The sequence below is a fragment of the Marmota marmota genome, unplaced genomic scaffold (genome assembly GCF_001458135.2).
Source record: "Marmota marmota marmota unplaced genomic scaffold, marMar, whole genome shotgun sequence".
Lineage (NCBI taxonomy): Eukaryota > Metazoa > Chordata > Mammalia > Rodentia > Sciuridae > Marmota > Marmota marmota.
In genome coordinates, this window is record NW_026000016.1 from 21,091,795 (window position 1) to 21,110,746 (window position 18,952).

Genomic DNA, 18,952 nt, shown 5'->3' on the forward strand with positions numbered 1-18,952 from the left:
AAAAAAAAAAAAAAAAAAAACCAAGAAACAAAAAGACTTCCCTAACTACCTTTGCAGTGATTCTTTACTGGGATTCTATTTGTCAGAATCACCCAAGGATGTTGTGGGATTTTTTTTCCCCAAAAATACATATGCCCTGATTCACGTTCTGATTTAGTAGAGCTAGACTGTGGCCTGAAAATATAAAGCAGTGGTTCCCAACTCTGGGAAAGACAAAAATGATGATCAGAGATTCTGGTTCATGGTCTGGAATGTAGTCTGGGCACTGGAGTTTTTAAAAGCTTCCCAGTGATGCTAATGTGCTGCCAAGGTTGAGAATCACTGCTGTAGAGGTATGCTCCTGGTCAGGTTGAATAATTTTGATACATACCCCTAGAGCATGACTGATAGGAATTCCATCTCCAGAGGTGTGAGGCCACCCTAGACACATTATGATCTAGTTCTAGATGGCAGATCATTTTATTTTTTTATCCATCTCTGATTAATTGGAGTACTAGCTCAAAGACTATGTTGAAAATTGTTCTAAAGCTGAATGTGTGCCTAGCCTGTAAGAGGGTTATGATCACAGCACTATGCCATAGCAGGGGAGGGGACAAGTGTGCATTGTATATCTGACCTTGTCTGTACCTCTTGAATTGTAGATTCTAGATATACCATGCTACTACATCCCTTCTTGTCTTTAAATAATGGTTGCTCCATTCTGGAATGTACCTTACTTTTTTGTTTAATAAACTTCTATTAAAATATGTGTGTGCATACATTTTAAAACTCTGCCCTCAGCCACAGGAGATTTAATAATGCCCTGCTTTGAGCTTTTCCTTCATTTATTAGTTCATGTCTCATATTGTTATTATTTTTTTTTTTTTTGAGAGAGAGAGAGAGAATTTTTAACATTTATTTTTTAGTTTTCAGTGGGGACACAACATCTTTGTTTGTATGTGGTGCTGAGGATCGAACCTGGGCCTCACACATGCCAGGCGAGCGCACTACTACCTGAGCCACATCTCTAGCCCCATCATATTGTTATTAAATTTGCTTAAGTGCTGGGGTTGTGGCTCAGTGGTAGAGCATTTGCTTGGCATATGTGAGCACTGGGTTTGATTCTCAGACCACATATAAATAAACAAATAAATAAACAAATAAAGGTCCGTTGACAACTAAAAAACATATATTTTAAAAATTTGCTTATCTATCTCTTTCCTCAATGAATTGTAAATTCCAGGAAAGAAATAGTTTATTTATATCATAGGGCCTAATATATATATATAGTATCTGACCTTTAATTGATGTTTAATAAAAATCATTTTGATGGGCTGCATTCTTTGATACCCTATTTCTAAATTTAGTGATTATAAAAAATGATAGGATAAATGCTCTAAATTTAATTTTTTGAATTTAATTTTTATATCTGTGAGTGATGTAATTGTATGTCTGTTCCCCAGGCCTCTTCTAGCTTTTCCTCTTAAACTGCCTATATTGATGGTGCACTCATTCTTCAAGCTACAACCTAAGCATCATCTTCATCTCATCCCTATTACTCATCATCTCTCCCACCCCACTTCACACCAGTCACCAAAACTTATAACTTCAAAGAATTCACGTTTGCCCATGCTTAAATGATGACAAGATGTTGTGGTAGACAAAATATTGGTTTTTTTATCTATTTATCACCTGAAGTAGAAATAAGTTTTATTGTGTTCCAGAAGGAAATGACATATTTATTAAATGAACCTTTTGCTTTCTCTTACAGATGGATGGCTCATCATTTACATTGACATTCTTTGGTCAAGGATACAAACAAGGCCTTTCTACTGATAAGCTCAAACCAAATATCAGAATTTGTACTCAGGTGAAAGGACCAGGTATTTCACATATGACTTAAGAATGCTTGGGAGTTTTACATTGTGATATAATCTATAAAGTGATATGTCATTACAATCTATCCTTTCTTTCTTAATTTTCTTTTTGGGTACTGAGGATTGAACTAAGGGGCCCTCAACCACTGACCCACATCCCTGGCCCTATTTTCTGTTTTATCTAGAGACAGGGTCTCACTGAGTTGCTTAGCACCTCACCTTTGCTGAGGCTGGCTTTGAACTTGCGATCCTCCTGCTTCAGCCTCCCAAGCACTGGGATTATAGGCACCACTGCACCCAGCTTATCTTTTCTTTATTTAGAGCTTAGTTGTTTGCACGAAATATTTAAGTAATTTAAAATTATTCTGTCAATGGAAGGATTGAAATTATTAGTATAAGCCAATTTTATTAGTGCATCCTTCCCTCTGTTTTTTTTCTCATTAACCATTTAATAATTCAGAATAGCAGATTTAAATTAGTAACAAGAAAAGGTGCTACTTCATTTTTTACTTGTTTTAACCTCATGCTTAAGCAGTCTAACATGAGCCAAATCTGTGATCCCAGGTGTTTGGGGAGTCTTTGAACACCCAGATATTGTCTGGAAAACATGTGCATTTTTCAAAGGAGGGTTAGGATCTATTTCTCCCCAAAAAACTTTTACTATAAATTTTAGAGGACTATACAGAGATGTCCTACTTATGAATTATAAGTTTAATAGGGATAATTTGTAATTACCGTGGTCCCTGATGGATCACAGGGGATTTTAATTAAGCCAGACATCAATGTGTTTGTATTTTACCCCCTTTTCAAATTCCCACCTGGCTTTAAAGTTAGCTGTGTTTTTATTTTTTGACAGAAATGTAAATACTAATGTCCCACTTGCTTGTAGACTTTTTTTAAAGTAATATAGGTGTAGCCAGTTGTTTTTCCTTAAGATATTGAGAGGGTTTTTTTGTTTTGTTTTTGTTAGTGAAGTATGTGAATGCAGATGGGTATCAGTTTGATATATTAATAGAGTGAATAAAAAACCACCGAGCGGGGCTGGGGTTGTATCTCAGTGGTAGAGCACTTGCCTAGCGTGCGTGAGGCACTGGGTTCAATCCTCAGCACTATATAAAAATAAAATAAAGGTTATTGTGTCTACCTACAACTAAAAACAAATATTAAAACAACAACAACAACCTAGGATCATGATTTCAATGATTATCAAGAAGCAGTATATTGTAATGGACAAGAGTGAACTAGCTGCCTGGGTGTGTTTCTGGCTTAGCCATTGCCTAACTTTGTGAGTTTGGAAAAGGTTAAGTGACCAAGCCTCAATTTCTTAATCTGTAAAATGGGGATAAAAATAGTACTAATCCCAGTGGTAGAGCATTTGCCTGGCATGGGTGAGGCCTTGGGTTTAATCCCCAGCATCACACACACACAAACAAACAAAAATAGTATCACTGTTGTGAAAATTGAGTTTAGTAGATTTAAAGCAATTAATACATATACTTTGTAACATTTAATATGTTTAATAAAATAGATTGAGCCTGTAATCCCAGTTACTCAGGAGGCTGAGGCAGGAGGGTTACAAGTTTGAGGCCAGTCTCAACAACTGAGTAAGACCTTGTCTCAAAATGTTAAAAATTGAAGGATAGGGCTGGGGTTGTGGCTCAGCGGTAGAGCACTCGTCTAGCACGTGGGAGGCCCTGGGTTCGATCCTCAGCACCACATTAAAATAAAGGTATTGTGTCTAACTAAAACAAACAAAAAAAAAATTGAAAGGTAGATAATATAGCTCAGTGGTAGAGTACTCCTGGGTTCAATCCCCCAAACTGCCAAAATATAAAAAATAAATACAGGTTGAAATTTCCTAACCTGAAAATCTGAAATTTTAAATGATACAAAATTCATAACTTTTTGAGTACTAGCATGACACCAGAAGTGGAAAATTCCACACCTGACTTCATGTGATGGGTTGTGATCAAAATGCAGGTGTGCTAAAAATGTTGTTTAAAATTACCTTCAGGTTATATTTATATTTTGTGGTTGTACATGGTCCCGTCTCCAAGATAGCTCATTATGTATAAGCAAATATTCTAAAATCTGAAAAACTATAAAATCTAAAACACAAAAGTCCCAAGCATTTTGAATAAGGGATCCCCAACCTGTACAGTAAAAGTTGTTATTTTTGTTATAAGTGTTTAGAGTATCTTTTCAAAAAAAAAAATCTGTATACCTAGAGAGAGATAGAAAATCTACCATTTGATATTTGGGTGTTGTTTAATGCAGACTTCATGAACACTTTTTTTCCCCCTTGATCAACCTTTTCTGCAGAGGCTGGCTATGTGACTACCCCCATAGCCATGGTTCAGGCAGCCATGACTCTTCTAAACGATGTCTCTGATCTTCCTAAGGCGTAAGTTTGGTTTTCTTCTAGTTAGAAGATATCTTTTTAATATGTGTTATATTTTAAGTCATTTTGTGCTTCGATTTTCAGGCTTTGGATCTACACATAAGCATTTACAGTTCCTTTGATCCAAAGATATAGGTTAATTAAAATAAAAGGACAGTTTCTTACCAGTCTTGGGAATAACTGCAGAGGTAAATGAGAGGAGATTGAAAAGTGTGAGAGCCATGTAAGTTGGCTTTGGTTTCTTATAAAAATAGCTCAAATCCAGAGTTAGCCACTCAGAAAAGGTCCCTCTTGTTAAATAGTGTAAATAGGAACTTCTCATCAGTGTTGAGCAATACCCAGCTGGTAGGCTGCAGGAGCCCTGACTGATGCCAGGTGTGTGAATTGAGTCATGGATCCTGGCTGATGGTTATCAAATGTACTGTCTTACTGGAGCATTTAACTTTTATCTTCAATTAGGCTAACTTTACAAATGAACATAGACCTGCAGCTAAGAGGTAAATCAGGTATAACCTAAAACAATATTAAATTATTAGGTTTGATTTTTATTATATGTATTGTATATAGTATATTACTTAATATTATTCATATATTATATATATTGTATATAGTAAAACTTAATTTTTTCAAATACTGTGTTACCTTTGAAAATATGTGGTACTTTGTAAATGTTAGCCATTATATTTAAAGAAACTTCTTCTTTATCTAGTTTAAGTTCTGTTTATATTTTAATAATAATTGACTATTTAAATTTATTCCATTGAGATCTGTATTTAATCCTCTTGGGTCTGAAGACATCTTTATAAATAGCAGCAGTTACTCAGGTTGATAAAGCTTTGCCATATGCTCCATGAGCACACAGGTAGCATTAAAACAGTGAACAGGAACTGAACCTGTCTCCACAGGATTGTCTGTGGCACTAGTTTCTCTTGAATAACAGCTATTTGCTGAGTCTGCTGATTTTAGGAATGAAATCAAAAGTAGCCAGGATAGAATGGAGAATGCTCAGTTTTTAGGAGTTGTGTAATAGTTGGCTACCTAGACCTACAGAGCAGAGGGCTGGAAAGCAGCTGTGTGCACTGTTTTCTCTTGTTATTGTTTTACAGGGGCGGTGTCTTCACACCTGGAGCAGCTTTCTCCAAAACAAAATTGATCGACAGACTCGGCCAACATGGTATTGAATTTAGTGTCATTAGCAGCTCTGAAGTCTAAACATTTGAAGAATTAGCTGAAGTCATAAAATGCATGATTAACAACTTCTGTATTTGATATTTGAAATTCTTCTATAAACCTATCTGACTGTATATGGAAAAGATTGTCAAATCTGAATACCTACACATTAAAGGCAGGAAATTGTACTAGCTTACTTTAACTTTCAAATCTCAGCTGATTTATGATTTTCTTGCTTGTGAAAGAAAACTAATATTTGACTGACTTTTTCATTGAAATGTTCTTGGTAAATTTTATGAATGTGCTGGCAGGTCAGATGGTGGAGGAAGTGTCCTTGTCTGTGTTGCTAACTGCATTCCTAGTGAGGATTGCTGGGGCTGGCTTTCAGCCAGGGCAGTAACTGCTGCCTTGCTTGCCATGGTGTTGAATGGAATCTCACCCTCCAGTGAGTTTCTCTGCATATTGTGTGAGATTTTGCTAAATTAAACTGCACTTTTTTTCTATTTTAGCATAGTTTTTCACCCATCTACACTGATTTTGGACTGTTTACCTAAGTTGAATAATAAAGGATTTTCAATTGAATGATGTTTTTTTTCATTTGGACCTGCCAGTTTATTTGTGTAGTAATAACTATGTGCTACTTAACATGGCCTGACTTGTTTACTGCCAATAATTGAGTTTTTCATTCTTTCCCTGGGTCTATACTTGTGATTAGTTTTAAGAATACAATTTGTAAGTTTCTACTGATCTTCACTATTTAAATAGAACTTTCCTCTAATTTTCTTTTCGTATGTTAACTAGGTTTTGCATTGAAGCCCTAAAATAAAGCAAAGAATTTTTCTTTTTATAATAATCTCATAAGGGAAGGGAAAGTACTAGGGAATGAGATTGATCAAATTATGTTATGTGCATATGTAACCAGGTATAATGAATTCCACTATTATATGTAATTATAATGCACCAATAAAAAAGACAGTAAAAAATAATAATCATATAATAAACACATACATAGTTCATGTTGTTTATTATGTAATGGAGACAGCCACCCCTTTATGGAATTTCTACTTTTAATTAAGAAGCATAACATATATAGAAATATTATTCATGTTAGGAGACCCTTCTGTGCTGTCTTTACAAAAGAAGAGAGGATGTATAACTTGAAAAGGGAGATTCTTTTATTTTTAAGTTTTATTTAAAATTTTTATTTTGTTTTTAATTGACAATTATGTATATTTATGGGGTACATGATATACACTGAAATCATCAAATCAGTAATTAGCATATCCATCAGCTGAAATAGTTATCATTTCTTTGTGGTGAGAACATTTGAAGACCTCTCTTTTAGCTATTTTGAAACACACATTACTATTAACTATAGTTGGTTTGTTGTGGGATAGAACAGTCAGACTTAATTCTTCTAACAAACTTTGTACCCATTGACCAATGTCTGTCCCCCTTTCTCTACCCACATTTTCCCCTAAGCCTTTGGTAGCTACCATATTACTCTACTTCTATCATTTTTGGGGTTTTTTTTAGATTCTGCCTAAGAGATCATATTTTATCTGTTTATGTCTGGCTAATTCCACTTAACATAATATCCTAGGTTCATCCATGTTGTCACAAATGACAGAATTTCCCATTTCTTTAAGGGTGAATAGTATTCCATTGTATATCTGTGACACATTTTAAAACTCCATCAGTAGGTAGATGAACATTTCAGTTCTTTCCATATTCTTACTATAATGAATGATGCTGCATTAAACATGGGCATGCGGGGCTGGGGTTGTGGCTCAGCGGTAGAGTGCCCGCCTAGCATGTGCGAGGCACTGTGTTTGATCCTCAGCACCACATAAAAATAAATAAATAAATAGAATTAAGGTATTGTGTCCAACTACAACTAAAAAAATATTTAAAAAGGAAAAAGAAAAAAAAACATGGGCATGCAGATAGCTAGCTCTTCAACACACTGACTTCAGTTCTTTGGGATACATAGCCAGTAGTGGAATTGATGGATCATATGGTAATTCTCTTTTTTAGTTTTCTGAGGAAATTCCATACTGTTTTCAAAAATGGGTATACCAATTTACATTCCCACCAAGAAAAGGAGACAAATTCTTGGCAGTAGGACTGTCTACCCTAACTCACAGAATTATTTTGAGAATTAAATGAGCTAACAGATGTTTAGTACTTAGATTAGTGCCTGGCAAATGGTAAGCACTATTCAGTCTCACCATCCTCATTACTATTGTTATTAGGAGTTTCCATTACCTCAGAATGGTAACTGGTAAGTATCACCATTCACCTCAGGTATCTCCCATTTCACCTCCTTTCTGCATATGAGTTTGTTTTTACATTATTTAAATTCCAGTTGCTGAGTATGGTGGGGCATGCCTATATTTTCAGCATCTCGGAAGGCTGAGACAGGAAGATCACAAGTTCAAAGGCAGCCTCAGCAACTTAAAGAGGCCTTAAGTAACTTAGATCCTTTCTCAAAATAAAAAATTAAAAGGAGTAAGGATATGGCCCTGTAGTTAAGTGCCCCTGGGTTCAATCCCAAGTACTAAAAAACGTCTGATTGAAAGAAGTCTTTCTTTAAAATGGTAGAGTAAGTTAAGTGGGAAACACACAGGTTAGCTTAAGCCCATTAGCTACACAAATGATCTTTACCACTAAAGTTTAAATTTTTGCAGTTTTCAGTTGTTGTATCCTCACTGTTTAGTATATAATAAATATTCTCTCTTCTTTTTCACTATAAGAGAAATGTCATTTTTCAGTTTCCATAAGCTGGATTCAAGCAGATCCCCCAGATCCTTTAACATCTGTGATTGTTGGTATACAAATGGTCGAAGCATTTGATCATCTTCCTAAAGAATAAGTGAAAGGAAAAAAAATGATAGTAGACTTCATATCATTAGAATAAAAAAATGTATGCATCTCATTGGGGTGCCCAGCAGTTTCTCCCTTTGGCCCGGAAAACTGCATTTTCAAGTGGCTTCCAGAGGCAGTAAGTTACTGGGAGCAACTGATTTGGAGAAGACTACCTGAATGGCCCTGTAGTTACTGCCAATAGGGAAAACTGATGAGACAATCCCAACATTTCAGATTGGAATGCTATATATTAATACTATGGAAGTTCTGAGGTTTTACAAAGGAAGTCATGGGCATGAGGGGTTCTCCCACTTGTAGGGATTTGCTGATGTATCCCCCATTCCATAGAAGCAGGTACTACTGAAATGGGTTTCCAGATTGGCTGTGAGCTAAAGTACCAGTGATGGAGGAGATGGGATTGGGACTTACTGAGCATAGAAATGCACAGGGGGCAGTCTGTAATACAGCATTTTCTCTTACTTTTTATTTTACTGATTAGTGAAATACCTGTTCAGATTTGCCCATTTTTCCCAATGAGTATTCCGTGTTGTCTTTGTCTTATTTTAAAAGTAATTTTTTAAATATTCTGAATACTAATGCTTGATAAATATGGCTTAGCCAGCATGGTGGCACAGGCCTGTAATCCCAGCAACTTGGGAGACCGAAACAGGAGTATTACAAGTTTAAATCCAGCCTCAGCAACTTAGTGAACCCCTCAGCAACTCATTTTGAGACTGACCTGAAATAAAATTTAAAAGGGCGAGGGGATGTAGCTCAGTGGTAAAGCATCCCTGGGTTTAATCCCTAATAAATAAATAAACAAGGATTGATACTTAAGAAATTTGGGTTATGAAGCATTTCAGATTTTGACTTTTCAGATTCAGGGTGCTCAATTGGTAAAAACTATACAAATATTCCAAAATTCAAATTGTAATACAAGTTGTTTCTCTCAGGCTGAGGCTTACTTTTAAATTTGTGAATGACATCTTTCATCTAACCAGTTTTTCTTTATTTTTTTATTGGGAGGTTTGCAGACAAAAGAGGACCCAAAATATGTGCGCACATCGAGTTACAGTGAGCACACCTTCTCGAGCAAGGGCCTGCTTTAGTCCTCTCACACTTACTTCCCTTCCCTCAGAAACAATCCATAGCCTGATCTTTGTGATAATCGTTTATGATTTTCTTGCCTTTCTGAACACTTCCACCATGTAGAATGCATCCCTAAACAGTATGTTTTACTTGTCTTTAGACATTTATGGAATCATGCTGGATGTCATCTTTTGTGACTTAAAGGTATCCATCACTTATTGGTGGTTGATATTCATCCTTGTTGTATGTGGCTATGATTTATTTTCACAGCAAATTTTCTGCAGAATAGATAGTTCCATAATTTTCCCATTTTCTGTGAGTATACAGTAGGGATGGGTCTGGTTTGGTACTATTACGGAAGATGCTGTTAAGAGGAGCCAGTACACATATGCAAGGTTTCCTGTAACATTTCACAGCTGAGCCCTTGTCTGAACCACAGAACAGAAAATCATTTGAGTAACTCTCAATTCTTTTAAGAAGGGTATATAACTGGTGCCTCTTTAGATGGACAAGAATTAATTTCTTACATCTATCAAATGACTTACTGCAGTAGGTTCTCAAGGCAGAATCACTAGGGCAGGGGTGTTCAAACATCATTAGGCCTACTCTCAGAGATTCTGATTCAGTAGGTCTGGGGTAGCTACCGGAATCTGCATTTTTAAAAAAAAATTTGTTTATGTATATATATTTTTTAGTTGTAGTTGGACACAATATCTTTATTTATTTTTATGTGGTGCTGAGGATCGAACCTAGTGCCTCACACATGCAAGGCGGGCGCTCTACCACTGAGCTACAGTTCCATCCCTGGAATCTGCATTTTTAACAAGATTCCAGGTGATCCTGAAGCTGCTAATTAGGGTACCACACTCAGAATCTCTGCCTGAAAGAATTAGGGCTTACTTCTCTACAGATCCATTTTCTTTCATAGAAAAAGGAAGAGTTGAATTACAAGTTTCTTGGGCCTAGTATCTTCAACTTAATTAGTTAGGTAAATGCCAAGTAATTTTTAAGTGATTGTACACCTCCAGCCATGCCCAATTTTCTATTGTTTCATATCTGCACCGAATCTTGATGTGAGAATATTTAACTTTTGCTATTATGGATAGTTTATAATGGTTATCAATTAGTATTTCCCAATCTATTAATGAGCATAAGTACTTTTTAAAAAAAAAATTTATAGTGTAGATGGACAGCATGCCTTTATTTGTTTAGTTTTTTATGAGGTGTTAAGGATCAAACCCAGTGCCTCACACATGCTAGGCAAGCGCTCTGCCACTGAGCTATAGCCCCAGCCCAGCATAAGTACTTTTTTATATATTCATTAATGTTTGATTTCCTTAATTGTGAAGTTCTTGTTTAAGTCCTTTGACCATTTTTTTTTTCTGTCGAGTTGTCTAGATCTGTTTTTGTTTTGTAGCAGTTCTTTATTTTGGATATAGTTCATTGTACATTAAGTGTGTTTCAAATAACTGTTTCCACACCTTTTGGCTCTCATTTTGGTACTCTTTTGATGGACTAGAGTTCATGATTTAGTCAATTTTTCAGTCTCTCTCTTTAAAACTAGCTGGTTTTGTCATGAGTAAGAAATCCTTTTCCACTGTGAGGTTATGAAGAGTCAGGGTTGTGCCTTTCACATTTGAGTCTTTAATTTGCATCTAAAATTGATTTAGAACTACATTTAGTTTCATTTTCTTCATCTGATTTTCTGTGTCTGTCAAAGATAAACAGCTTAAAAGGAGGAAAGGTTTATTCTGGCTCATGATTTCAGAGGCTTCAATCCATGGTCACTTGGCCCTGTTGCTTTGGGCCTGTCGTGACACAGTACATCATGGCAAAAGAAGCATGAGGAGGAAAACTGGTCACCGCATGGTGGTTGGGAAGAGAAGCGAGAGGGGAAGGGGCCCGAGCCCCAATATCCCCTTCAAAGGCACTCCCCTAGCAACCCAACTTCCTTCTATTAGCCTCACCTTCTAAGGGTTCCACCACCTCCCAGTGGCACCCATGCCATTAGTATCTGAGTCTTTGGGGAACAACCCAGAACCAAACCATAATACCAGCTAAATTCCTAGTTCTCCAAGCACTGTTTAGGGAAAGGTCCACGCTGCACACTCATCTGCAACTTCACCTCAGTCTATATCTAGTCTCTAGTACAGAATGGGCCTTCTGTTCTTTTCTTTCGTTGTCTATACTTTACTAACACCTCACTATCTGGAAAATAAGGTGTTATCAGGCAGGACAAGTCATTCTACCTTCTCAGCTCTTCATCTTGTCTTGGCTTTTCTTTCCATTTGCAATTCCATATAAATTATAGATCATTTTGTCAGGTTCCATTACATTTGCTTGGGATACATTGAATCTTAGGGAGAATTACAGACCTAATAGCAATTTCCAAACCATGGAGACATAGCCTATTTCTCCGTTTTGGCAGGTCGTCTTTGACATTTCTCAAACAAGTTTTAAAATTTTTTTCATAGAAGTACTGCATATTTTATGTTAGCTATCAGCCTAAGTATTTCATATATTTGCTACAATTATAAATGGCATCAAATATATATGTATATATTATATATATATATATATACAAATATATATATTCAAATATACTTTTATATTGATTTTATAACCAGCAATTGGGTAATTCTGTTAATTTATATATAAATTCTGTGGGGTTTTCTATTTATACAAGCATGGTATCTGGGAATAGTAATGGAGGCTGCACAGTATAATGCAGGGAGAAGAAGACTGTGGAGCAGCCCTGGCTGGGTTTGCATCGAGGCCCTGCTATTTACAATATATGTATCCTGAAACAAGTTACATAACGCCTCTTACGACTTAGGTCCACAACTATAAAATAAGGCTAATGGTAGTGGTTACAAGAATTCACTCAGTAAATGTAAAATGCTTAGAAAGCGTTATATAAATGTGTGCTATTATTGCAAATCCTGTTTTCTCTTTCTAGTCTTTATACTTTGTATTTCTTGCCTTAATGCACCGGCTGGAACTTAAAATACAGAAGTGCAATGGCCAGCATCCCTGACTTCTTCCTGATCTGAAAAGGGAAGCTGTCAGTAATTTACCACTTTACCTGAGATGGCCTCTATCAAATTGAGGCATGTCCATTTTATTCTCGAGTTTGACAAGAATATTTGTCTTTATAGGATGCTAAATTTTTTTCACATGCTTTTCCATCTGTTGAAATAATCAGATTGTTTTTCTACTGTAATATGATGAGTTATATTTTATTTTATAATTATAAACAAAACTTGCATTTCTGAGATATTCTATATATTGTAAAGTGAATGAATAGCAATTCTACCGTGACCCTAGCTGTCTGGAACCAGCCAGATATGCACTAAAATAGAAAGCCCTGAGCAAAAGTGGATAGAGGCCTGAGAGAGCAGAGGACCATGCTTTTAAGGCCTCTACTTTCTCATCTGCTTAAACACACATGTCCTCAAGCTCAGGAAATGCATTTAAAGCAAATGTCTAAATTTAATGGAAATAGATTTCTTTTGTTCCCATGATTCTGGCTACTTACAGGAGGTTTATACTGCCAAAGTCTGAAAAATTGTCGTTTTGCTGTGTTCATGCTTTGGTAAAACACCTTGAGAGCTTTAGCAAACTCTTTGTCGCAGCTGGCTTGCTGAGTGCACATTTGATTAATCTCTCTGGCTGATGGCAGTTGTGATGTCATCTCAGTTATCTTCAGGGTACTGGAAGGCTTATGGGCTTCAGGAAGAAGAAAGGTATTTATTCATTTACAGATACCTATACTTATTTATTTTGGTGGCATTCTTCTATATCTGCATTTATCAGCATATTTGTGGCACCAGTTTGAACCCATGCAAAGAAATCTCGCAAGGCAAAAGAAAAACAAAATGCCTGTGTTTTTTTTTATGATACAAAATATTAGTTAAAACATGAAAAAGTCCGTGTCTAGCTGGGCAAAGTGGTGGGCACCTATAATCCCAGCTACATAAGAGGCTAAGGCAGGAGGAGGATCACAAGTTTTAAGTCAGCCTTAGCAGCTTTTTATTTTGAGATTCTACCTCAAAATTAAAAAGTGGAGAGGGTCTGCGGGTATAGCTCAGTGGTAGAATACTTGCCTATCACATATGAGACACTGGGTTCCATCCCTAGCACCCTAACAACAAAGGCCATGTCTTAAAAAACCAAACACACATCTCAAATGTTGGAGCTTTGGAGATAAGCTCAACATCCACAACTGGAGCAGTTTGTCACCTTGTTGACCAGAATCAGTTTTCTCCAGCGATTCCTTGAGAAATATGTTTTCCTCTCTCAGGGCTCTGTTAATGTTTCTGAGCAGTTCCGTCTCCTGTTCTAACTTGAGCACTTTCAGATAAAGTTCCGATGTCTGATTTGATGCCATCTACAAAAGATACGTCATTTCTTTTGAGATTGGCAATTTTTTCTATCTCAGGTAAACCAGATGGAATGGGGAGGTGATGAGCAGGATTTATAAGCCCCTTAAACTAAGGGTACTCAAGTACACCAGGAAAAGTTCTGTTAAGAGGAACAACACTGACGATCCTTAAGTGGCTGTCACCTGATATTTTTCTAGTCACCTTGATGCCAATTGTAATTCACATGTACACACCTGGCTTGTATCCTTCACATCGGAAATTTTCTTGGTATCTACCATGATGTGGCCTTCATCTGTGACCATGAAGTCCAGCTGAGAGCAGCTCAGTTCAGCACAGCCTTCTGTAGTGTGGTAGAGACACCATCAAAGAAAGGAAGTCTAAGTTGTCCAGCCCTAGTGTTGAGTGAAATGTTAAATCATGTGTTGTTAATGTTAAACCTGCTGGACTAGGACCCAGAGGCCCACGGGGAAAGATGACACTGGCCACTGCCATAAAGACCCTGACTGCCTCCCTTTTCTACCTCTTCTGCAGCACTGGGTGTACTGACATTATGTCCGATTGAACAGTGCACATGTGAAAGAGTAAGTACCTTGAAGGCCCCACAAATCAACAATGAGAGCATTTGTCTGTAAATAATTCAGAAACTCCTGAGATGCATTTAAGGCTGCAAATTGTACAATCTCTTCAATTTGGGGATTCACAATTTTCCATATGGGTTTAGTATATAAAGTGTTTGGAAGATCATAAATTCTATACCTGAAAAAAAGAATATAAAACATAATTTAAATCCAGAAGGAACACATTTGTAAAGGAAAGAATCAGATGAACCCAGACATATAACCCATGCATGAGTTAGATAAAGAGATAAATTATAATCTATGCTCATGATTGCGGCCTCCAACATCTCAATTGTTCTACATGGGTATTATCACAATGTGACTAATAAAAAAGGAAAAAGGATTTCAATAAATCCTTTCTACTTAGAGACTCTAAAATTGCTAATTTCCCATGTAGGGTGGTTGGTTGGTTTTTGTTCTTCAAAGTAACTCTTTATTACCTTATCTTTTAATATCCTTTTCACCTAATGAGTTTGACCATATCTGATGCATCTGCCATACCATAATACAGTTCTTTTGTTTCCAATAAAAACATTTTACTTAAATAATACAGTTTTGAACGATATTTTTCTATAAATAAAATTTTTGACTCAACTATTTCAGTTACATAAAAGGTTCAATACATAATGACCACAACCCATTTGGCTTGCTTCTCTGTTTAATAGGTAGGGGCAAATAGTCATTTTGAAGTTGAACAAACAGAAAGTTAAGAAAATTACATTATAAACTCATTTTTTTTAATATTTATTTTTTGGTTGTAACTGGACACTATATATTTATTTATTTATTTTTATGTGGTGCTGAGGATCGAACCAGGGCCTCCCACGTGCTAGGCGAGCGCTCTACCGCTGAGCCACAATCCCAGCCCCTAAACTCATTTTTAAAACTTGAGGAAATGGGGCCGGAGTTGTGGCTCAGCAATGGAGTGCTCGCTTAACATGTGCGAGGCCCTGGGTTCGATCCACAGCACCATATAAAGATAAATAAAATAAAGGTATGGTGTCCAAAAACAACTGAAAAGTAAATATTTAAAAAAAAAAAAAACTTGAGGAAACACTCCTTTCCTCCAAAAGCCACACAGCAGGTAGCTTATGAAAGAAGCTATGGCACAGGGTAGTACCCCATTTGAATGCCCCGCTTTGCATCTTCCTTTAGCCATTTGACACCAAGGCACTGGACAATGTGAATCTGGAAATCCATCCTCTTGCCCAGCAGCTCACAAGGATCAATAACCACGTCCTCCTCACCATGTGCTCTACAAACAGAAGAGGTAGACATTGATCTCAGGTTAAGCAGGGTCCAAGCAAGTTGGCATTGTTAAGTTCAGGCAGTAAAATAGAAAACTTAAAGAGAAAGCTAATTTCATTGAAGGAAGGCTAGTATTATTACCAACTGTAGAATTCATTCAAGAGACACTTAATAAGAGTCAACTCTAGGGCTGGGATGGTGGCTCAGTGGTAGAATGCTCGCCTAGCATGCATGAGGCACTGGGTTCCATCCTCGGCACCAAATAAAACTAATAACATAAATAATTTTTTTAAGAGTCAACTCTATACTGATGCTTTAAGGTCAGATATGGACCATTTCATGGAGATCATGGGGCTGGGGTATAACTCAAGGCTTCAGCATTTGCCCACCATGAAGCTCTGGGTTCCATCCTCCAGCATCACAAAACAAAGCAAAAAGGAGCTCACAACCCAGAGAAGGGATTATGAACCACTTCATGCAATGAATGCACACAGATGTCAGTGCTACACTTCATTGAAAATTCAAGTATGTCCCCAGTAGGAAGAAGGGGAATGGCAGCTGGCTGCTGAGATTGCAGCCTCCTAAGTTGGCACTGGTGAATTCCTTGTAGTCTTGATTACATCTCAGACCTACAAGGTCAGAAACTGATTCAGACAGCTTTCTAATAGGGACCTCTCACATCAGCCAAGCTCACAAAGTCTGACACCTATAAACTAGAATGCCACTTTATTGATTTGCAATATAACCATCAGGCAGCCTAGAAGGTCAAGGTAGCCAAGTGACCAGAATGTTGCTTGAGTCCCAGTTGGTCAGCCTGGACTCTTAGTCACAGAACCTTTACTCCTTTCTTGAGCTATTTTCCTCTTCAGCAATTGCACTGGGTGCTCTGCAGGCACTGGCATCCATACCAGGCCCCTCTGCCAGCCTCTTTGATTAGGATACTTGACTACAGCTTTTGTATAGACTGCCTAAGACCTAAAGAGAAACGACAGATGAGATATCCTAAGAGAACAGTAAAAGATAGCATAGCAGAGTTTAGAACAGAACTGATAGCCTGAAGCAAACTTACACCCATGGAAGTTCAGAAAACATCACAGAAAGCCAGAAATCTCTCTTCCTACCTTGAAAAAAAAAGACCAAAGAAATAGGCCTCTATCACGGAGAAGAAGGGGTAAGCTAGAAGATGGCCTCTCTGCCTCTTACTCTAGGGAATCACCAGCAGCCTGGGCCTACAGCATGGGAAAAGCATCCCGTGTAGGGTGGATACCAGACCTCACAGGTGCCAGGAGAGAGTTCATTGGCTTCTCTCCTATGAGGGTCAACTCAGGTCTTGATTTTTGTCCAAGTTTCCTTCTGCTACTCCTATCTCTTTATGGGATGTCTTCCTCATTCCTTTGGTTCCTTAGGGCAGTGCTGAGTTGTCTCAAATGCAGCTGGCATTTTAGGGAAGCTGATTTGGCTTCCATGGCAAAAATCATATTCCATGAGCCAAATCATAAATGCATGAGCTCATTCATTTGTCTCATGAATGACCCTTTCAGGTACCAAGTTGACTACCCTCTCAGGAGAACTTGGACTTGCTCTGAACTTTCTGTGACTGACCCAGACAGAACTAGGGAAGGGGAGGAGACACCCACTGTCCTGTTGGGGAGCAAGAGGCCATATGGATGTGTAATACTGCCTCCTCCAGTCCATCACAGTTGAGAAACTCCACTTGCTCCTCGAACTTCATGCAGTAAGCAAGCGACTGGAGCCAGACATGAGCTGAGCCCAAGTGGATGACCTCGACAGGATCCCAGAAAGGGTCATCTTCTTGAGTCACGTGGCTGTCTTCTCCATCTAGAAAGCGCTGGTAAAGTTCCTCCATTAAGAATTTCCTATTGATAAACTTGGCTTTTGACCAAATCCACACCTGCGAACACAAAGTAGGTCACCAATATGTGTTTCATCTACTGCTCCAACAGTTCATCCGCCTGATTTTTCCCAGCATGCTCCTTCCAGTGGGCTGATTTGGGGTATCCAAGACCACACACCACTCTGCAAACTTAGCTTTGGCGAGGCTCTTCAAGAATACCATATCCGTGCTGGACCTGTTATTTAGGCGTGCTTGAGTCACTTGAGCCCAGGAAATGACATAGAGGAGATGATGATGGAGTCAGAAAACAGACCCTCCCAGGAAAAATGAAGGTTTGTGGTTTGTGGTACCCAGAATAATGGCCCTCAAAGATGCCCACTGTTATGCTCGATTTCGGGACCCCCAAAGACCACCAGAGACCCAAGATCGATGTAAGCAGCAAAGAGGTGTTTATTGCGAGCTAGCTTGGTCCTCCGCGCGCACACACAGCAACTGGTGACACTGAGAGGCCCCGAGCCCAGGGTTTGCAGCAGTTTTATACATTCTTTGGAGAGGGCAGGGACTTCACATACATCATAGCAAATCATCACACACCGCGGGAAAATCAAATAACAACTCTAAAACATGATTAGCACATTCACTGGCGGGAACAAGTTAGGTAGGGGTGATTGGTCAGTACAAAAGGGGTATTCGTTTGAACTGATTGGTTTGAGCCAAGAGGGGTGTACGTGCTGAACTACATGGTTTCCCAATATGTTATCAACCACCATAAACTACTGGGAGGGTCATCTGGCATCCCAGGTATTTCCCTGACTCATGCTGATTGGTGGCTGCTAGGGGGCTGCTATGGGTCCCCACCTAGCCTGACTGAGTCAGGGACACCTGGCGCAGCAGATCTCTCTGTTATTTGTAGATAAATAACTTAGCAGGGTGGGAATGTGCTTAGGAGTGCTCTGTGGGTTTTTCCAAGGACAAAGGCCATGTCCCTTCCTTGGACAGGCTTTGCTCTGAGATAGAGGCTGGTTTTTCACCCACATTCTAATCCCCGGATCCTATGAATGTGAACTGAGGGGAACTGAGGTTGCAGATGGAATTAAGTCTGCTTATCATCTGAATTAAAATGAGGTTAGTGTGGATTATCCAGATAGGCCCCGTGTACTCACATGCTAAGAGCCATAGCCAAGTAGTAATGATGCATGGCATTTTTGGTTGAAAGGTGATGCCAGCAAGCCATTGAGATGATATAATTATGTTAAGATCTGCATTCAAATGGATATTAGACCCCTGCTGTCCACCTAGGCCTGCTATGGGACTCCTGGAGAGTTCCCATTGGTTGGGGAAGTGCGGTAGGAGGGAATTCCGGAGGAGGGATTTCCTGTTGGTGTGTGTGTCTGGGAGAACTCTGCGTGTGTGGGTCAGCATATTTCCCGGGAGCATACAGGGCATTGGTGGGAGTTTCAAAA

General features: G+C 38.2%; 2 protein-coding genes across 2 annotated transcripts in view; one reads left to right on the plus strand and one right to left on the minus strand.

The window, feature by feature from the left end:
• Sccpdh (saccharopine dehydrogenase (putative)) overlaps positions 1 to 6,009 on the plus strand; it is a 36,770-nt gene extending 30,761 nt beyond the window's left edge. Inside the window, exons 10-12 of the mRNA XM_015483564.2 lie at positions 1,751 to 1,862; positions 4,179 to 4,260; positions 5,364 to 6,009. Of these exons, the coding sequence (XP_015339050.1) occupies positions 1,751 to 1,862; positions 4,179 to 4,260; positions 5,364 to 5,469 (300 nt within the window). The 3' untranslated portion in view covers positions 5,470 to 6,009. The remainder of the gene's footprint in view (positions 1 to 1,750; positions 1,863 to 4,178; positions 4,261 to 5,363) is intronic.
• Positions 6,010 to 8,119: 2,110 nt separating this feature from the next.
• The window catches only part of LOC107140276 (kinesin-like protein KIF28P), a 62,671-nt gene continuing 51,838 nt past the window's right edge, over positions 8,120 to 18,952 (minus strand). The window contains exons 17-23 of the mRNA XM_015483312.2: positions 17,272 to 17,546; positions 15,507 to 15,641; positions 14,359 to 14,525; positions 14,003 to 14,109; positions 13,627 to 13,774; positions 12,923 to 13,113; positions 8,120 to 8,291 (exon numbers count right to left, since the gene is read on the minus strand). Of these exons, the coding sequence (XP_015338798.1) occupies positions 8,136 to 8,291; positions 12,923 to 13,113; positions 13,627 to 13,774; positions 14,003 to 14,109; positions 14,359 to 14,525; positions 15,507 to 15,641; positions 17,272 to 17,546 (1,179 nt within the window). The 3' untranslated portion in view covers positions 8,120 to 8,135. The remainder of the gene's footprint in view (positions 8,292 to 12,922; positions 13,114 to 13,626; positions 13,775 to 14,002; positions 14,110 to 14,358; positions 14,526 to 15,506; positions 15,642 to 17,271; positions 17,547 to 18,952) is intronic.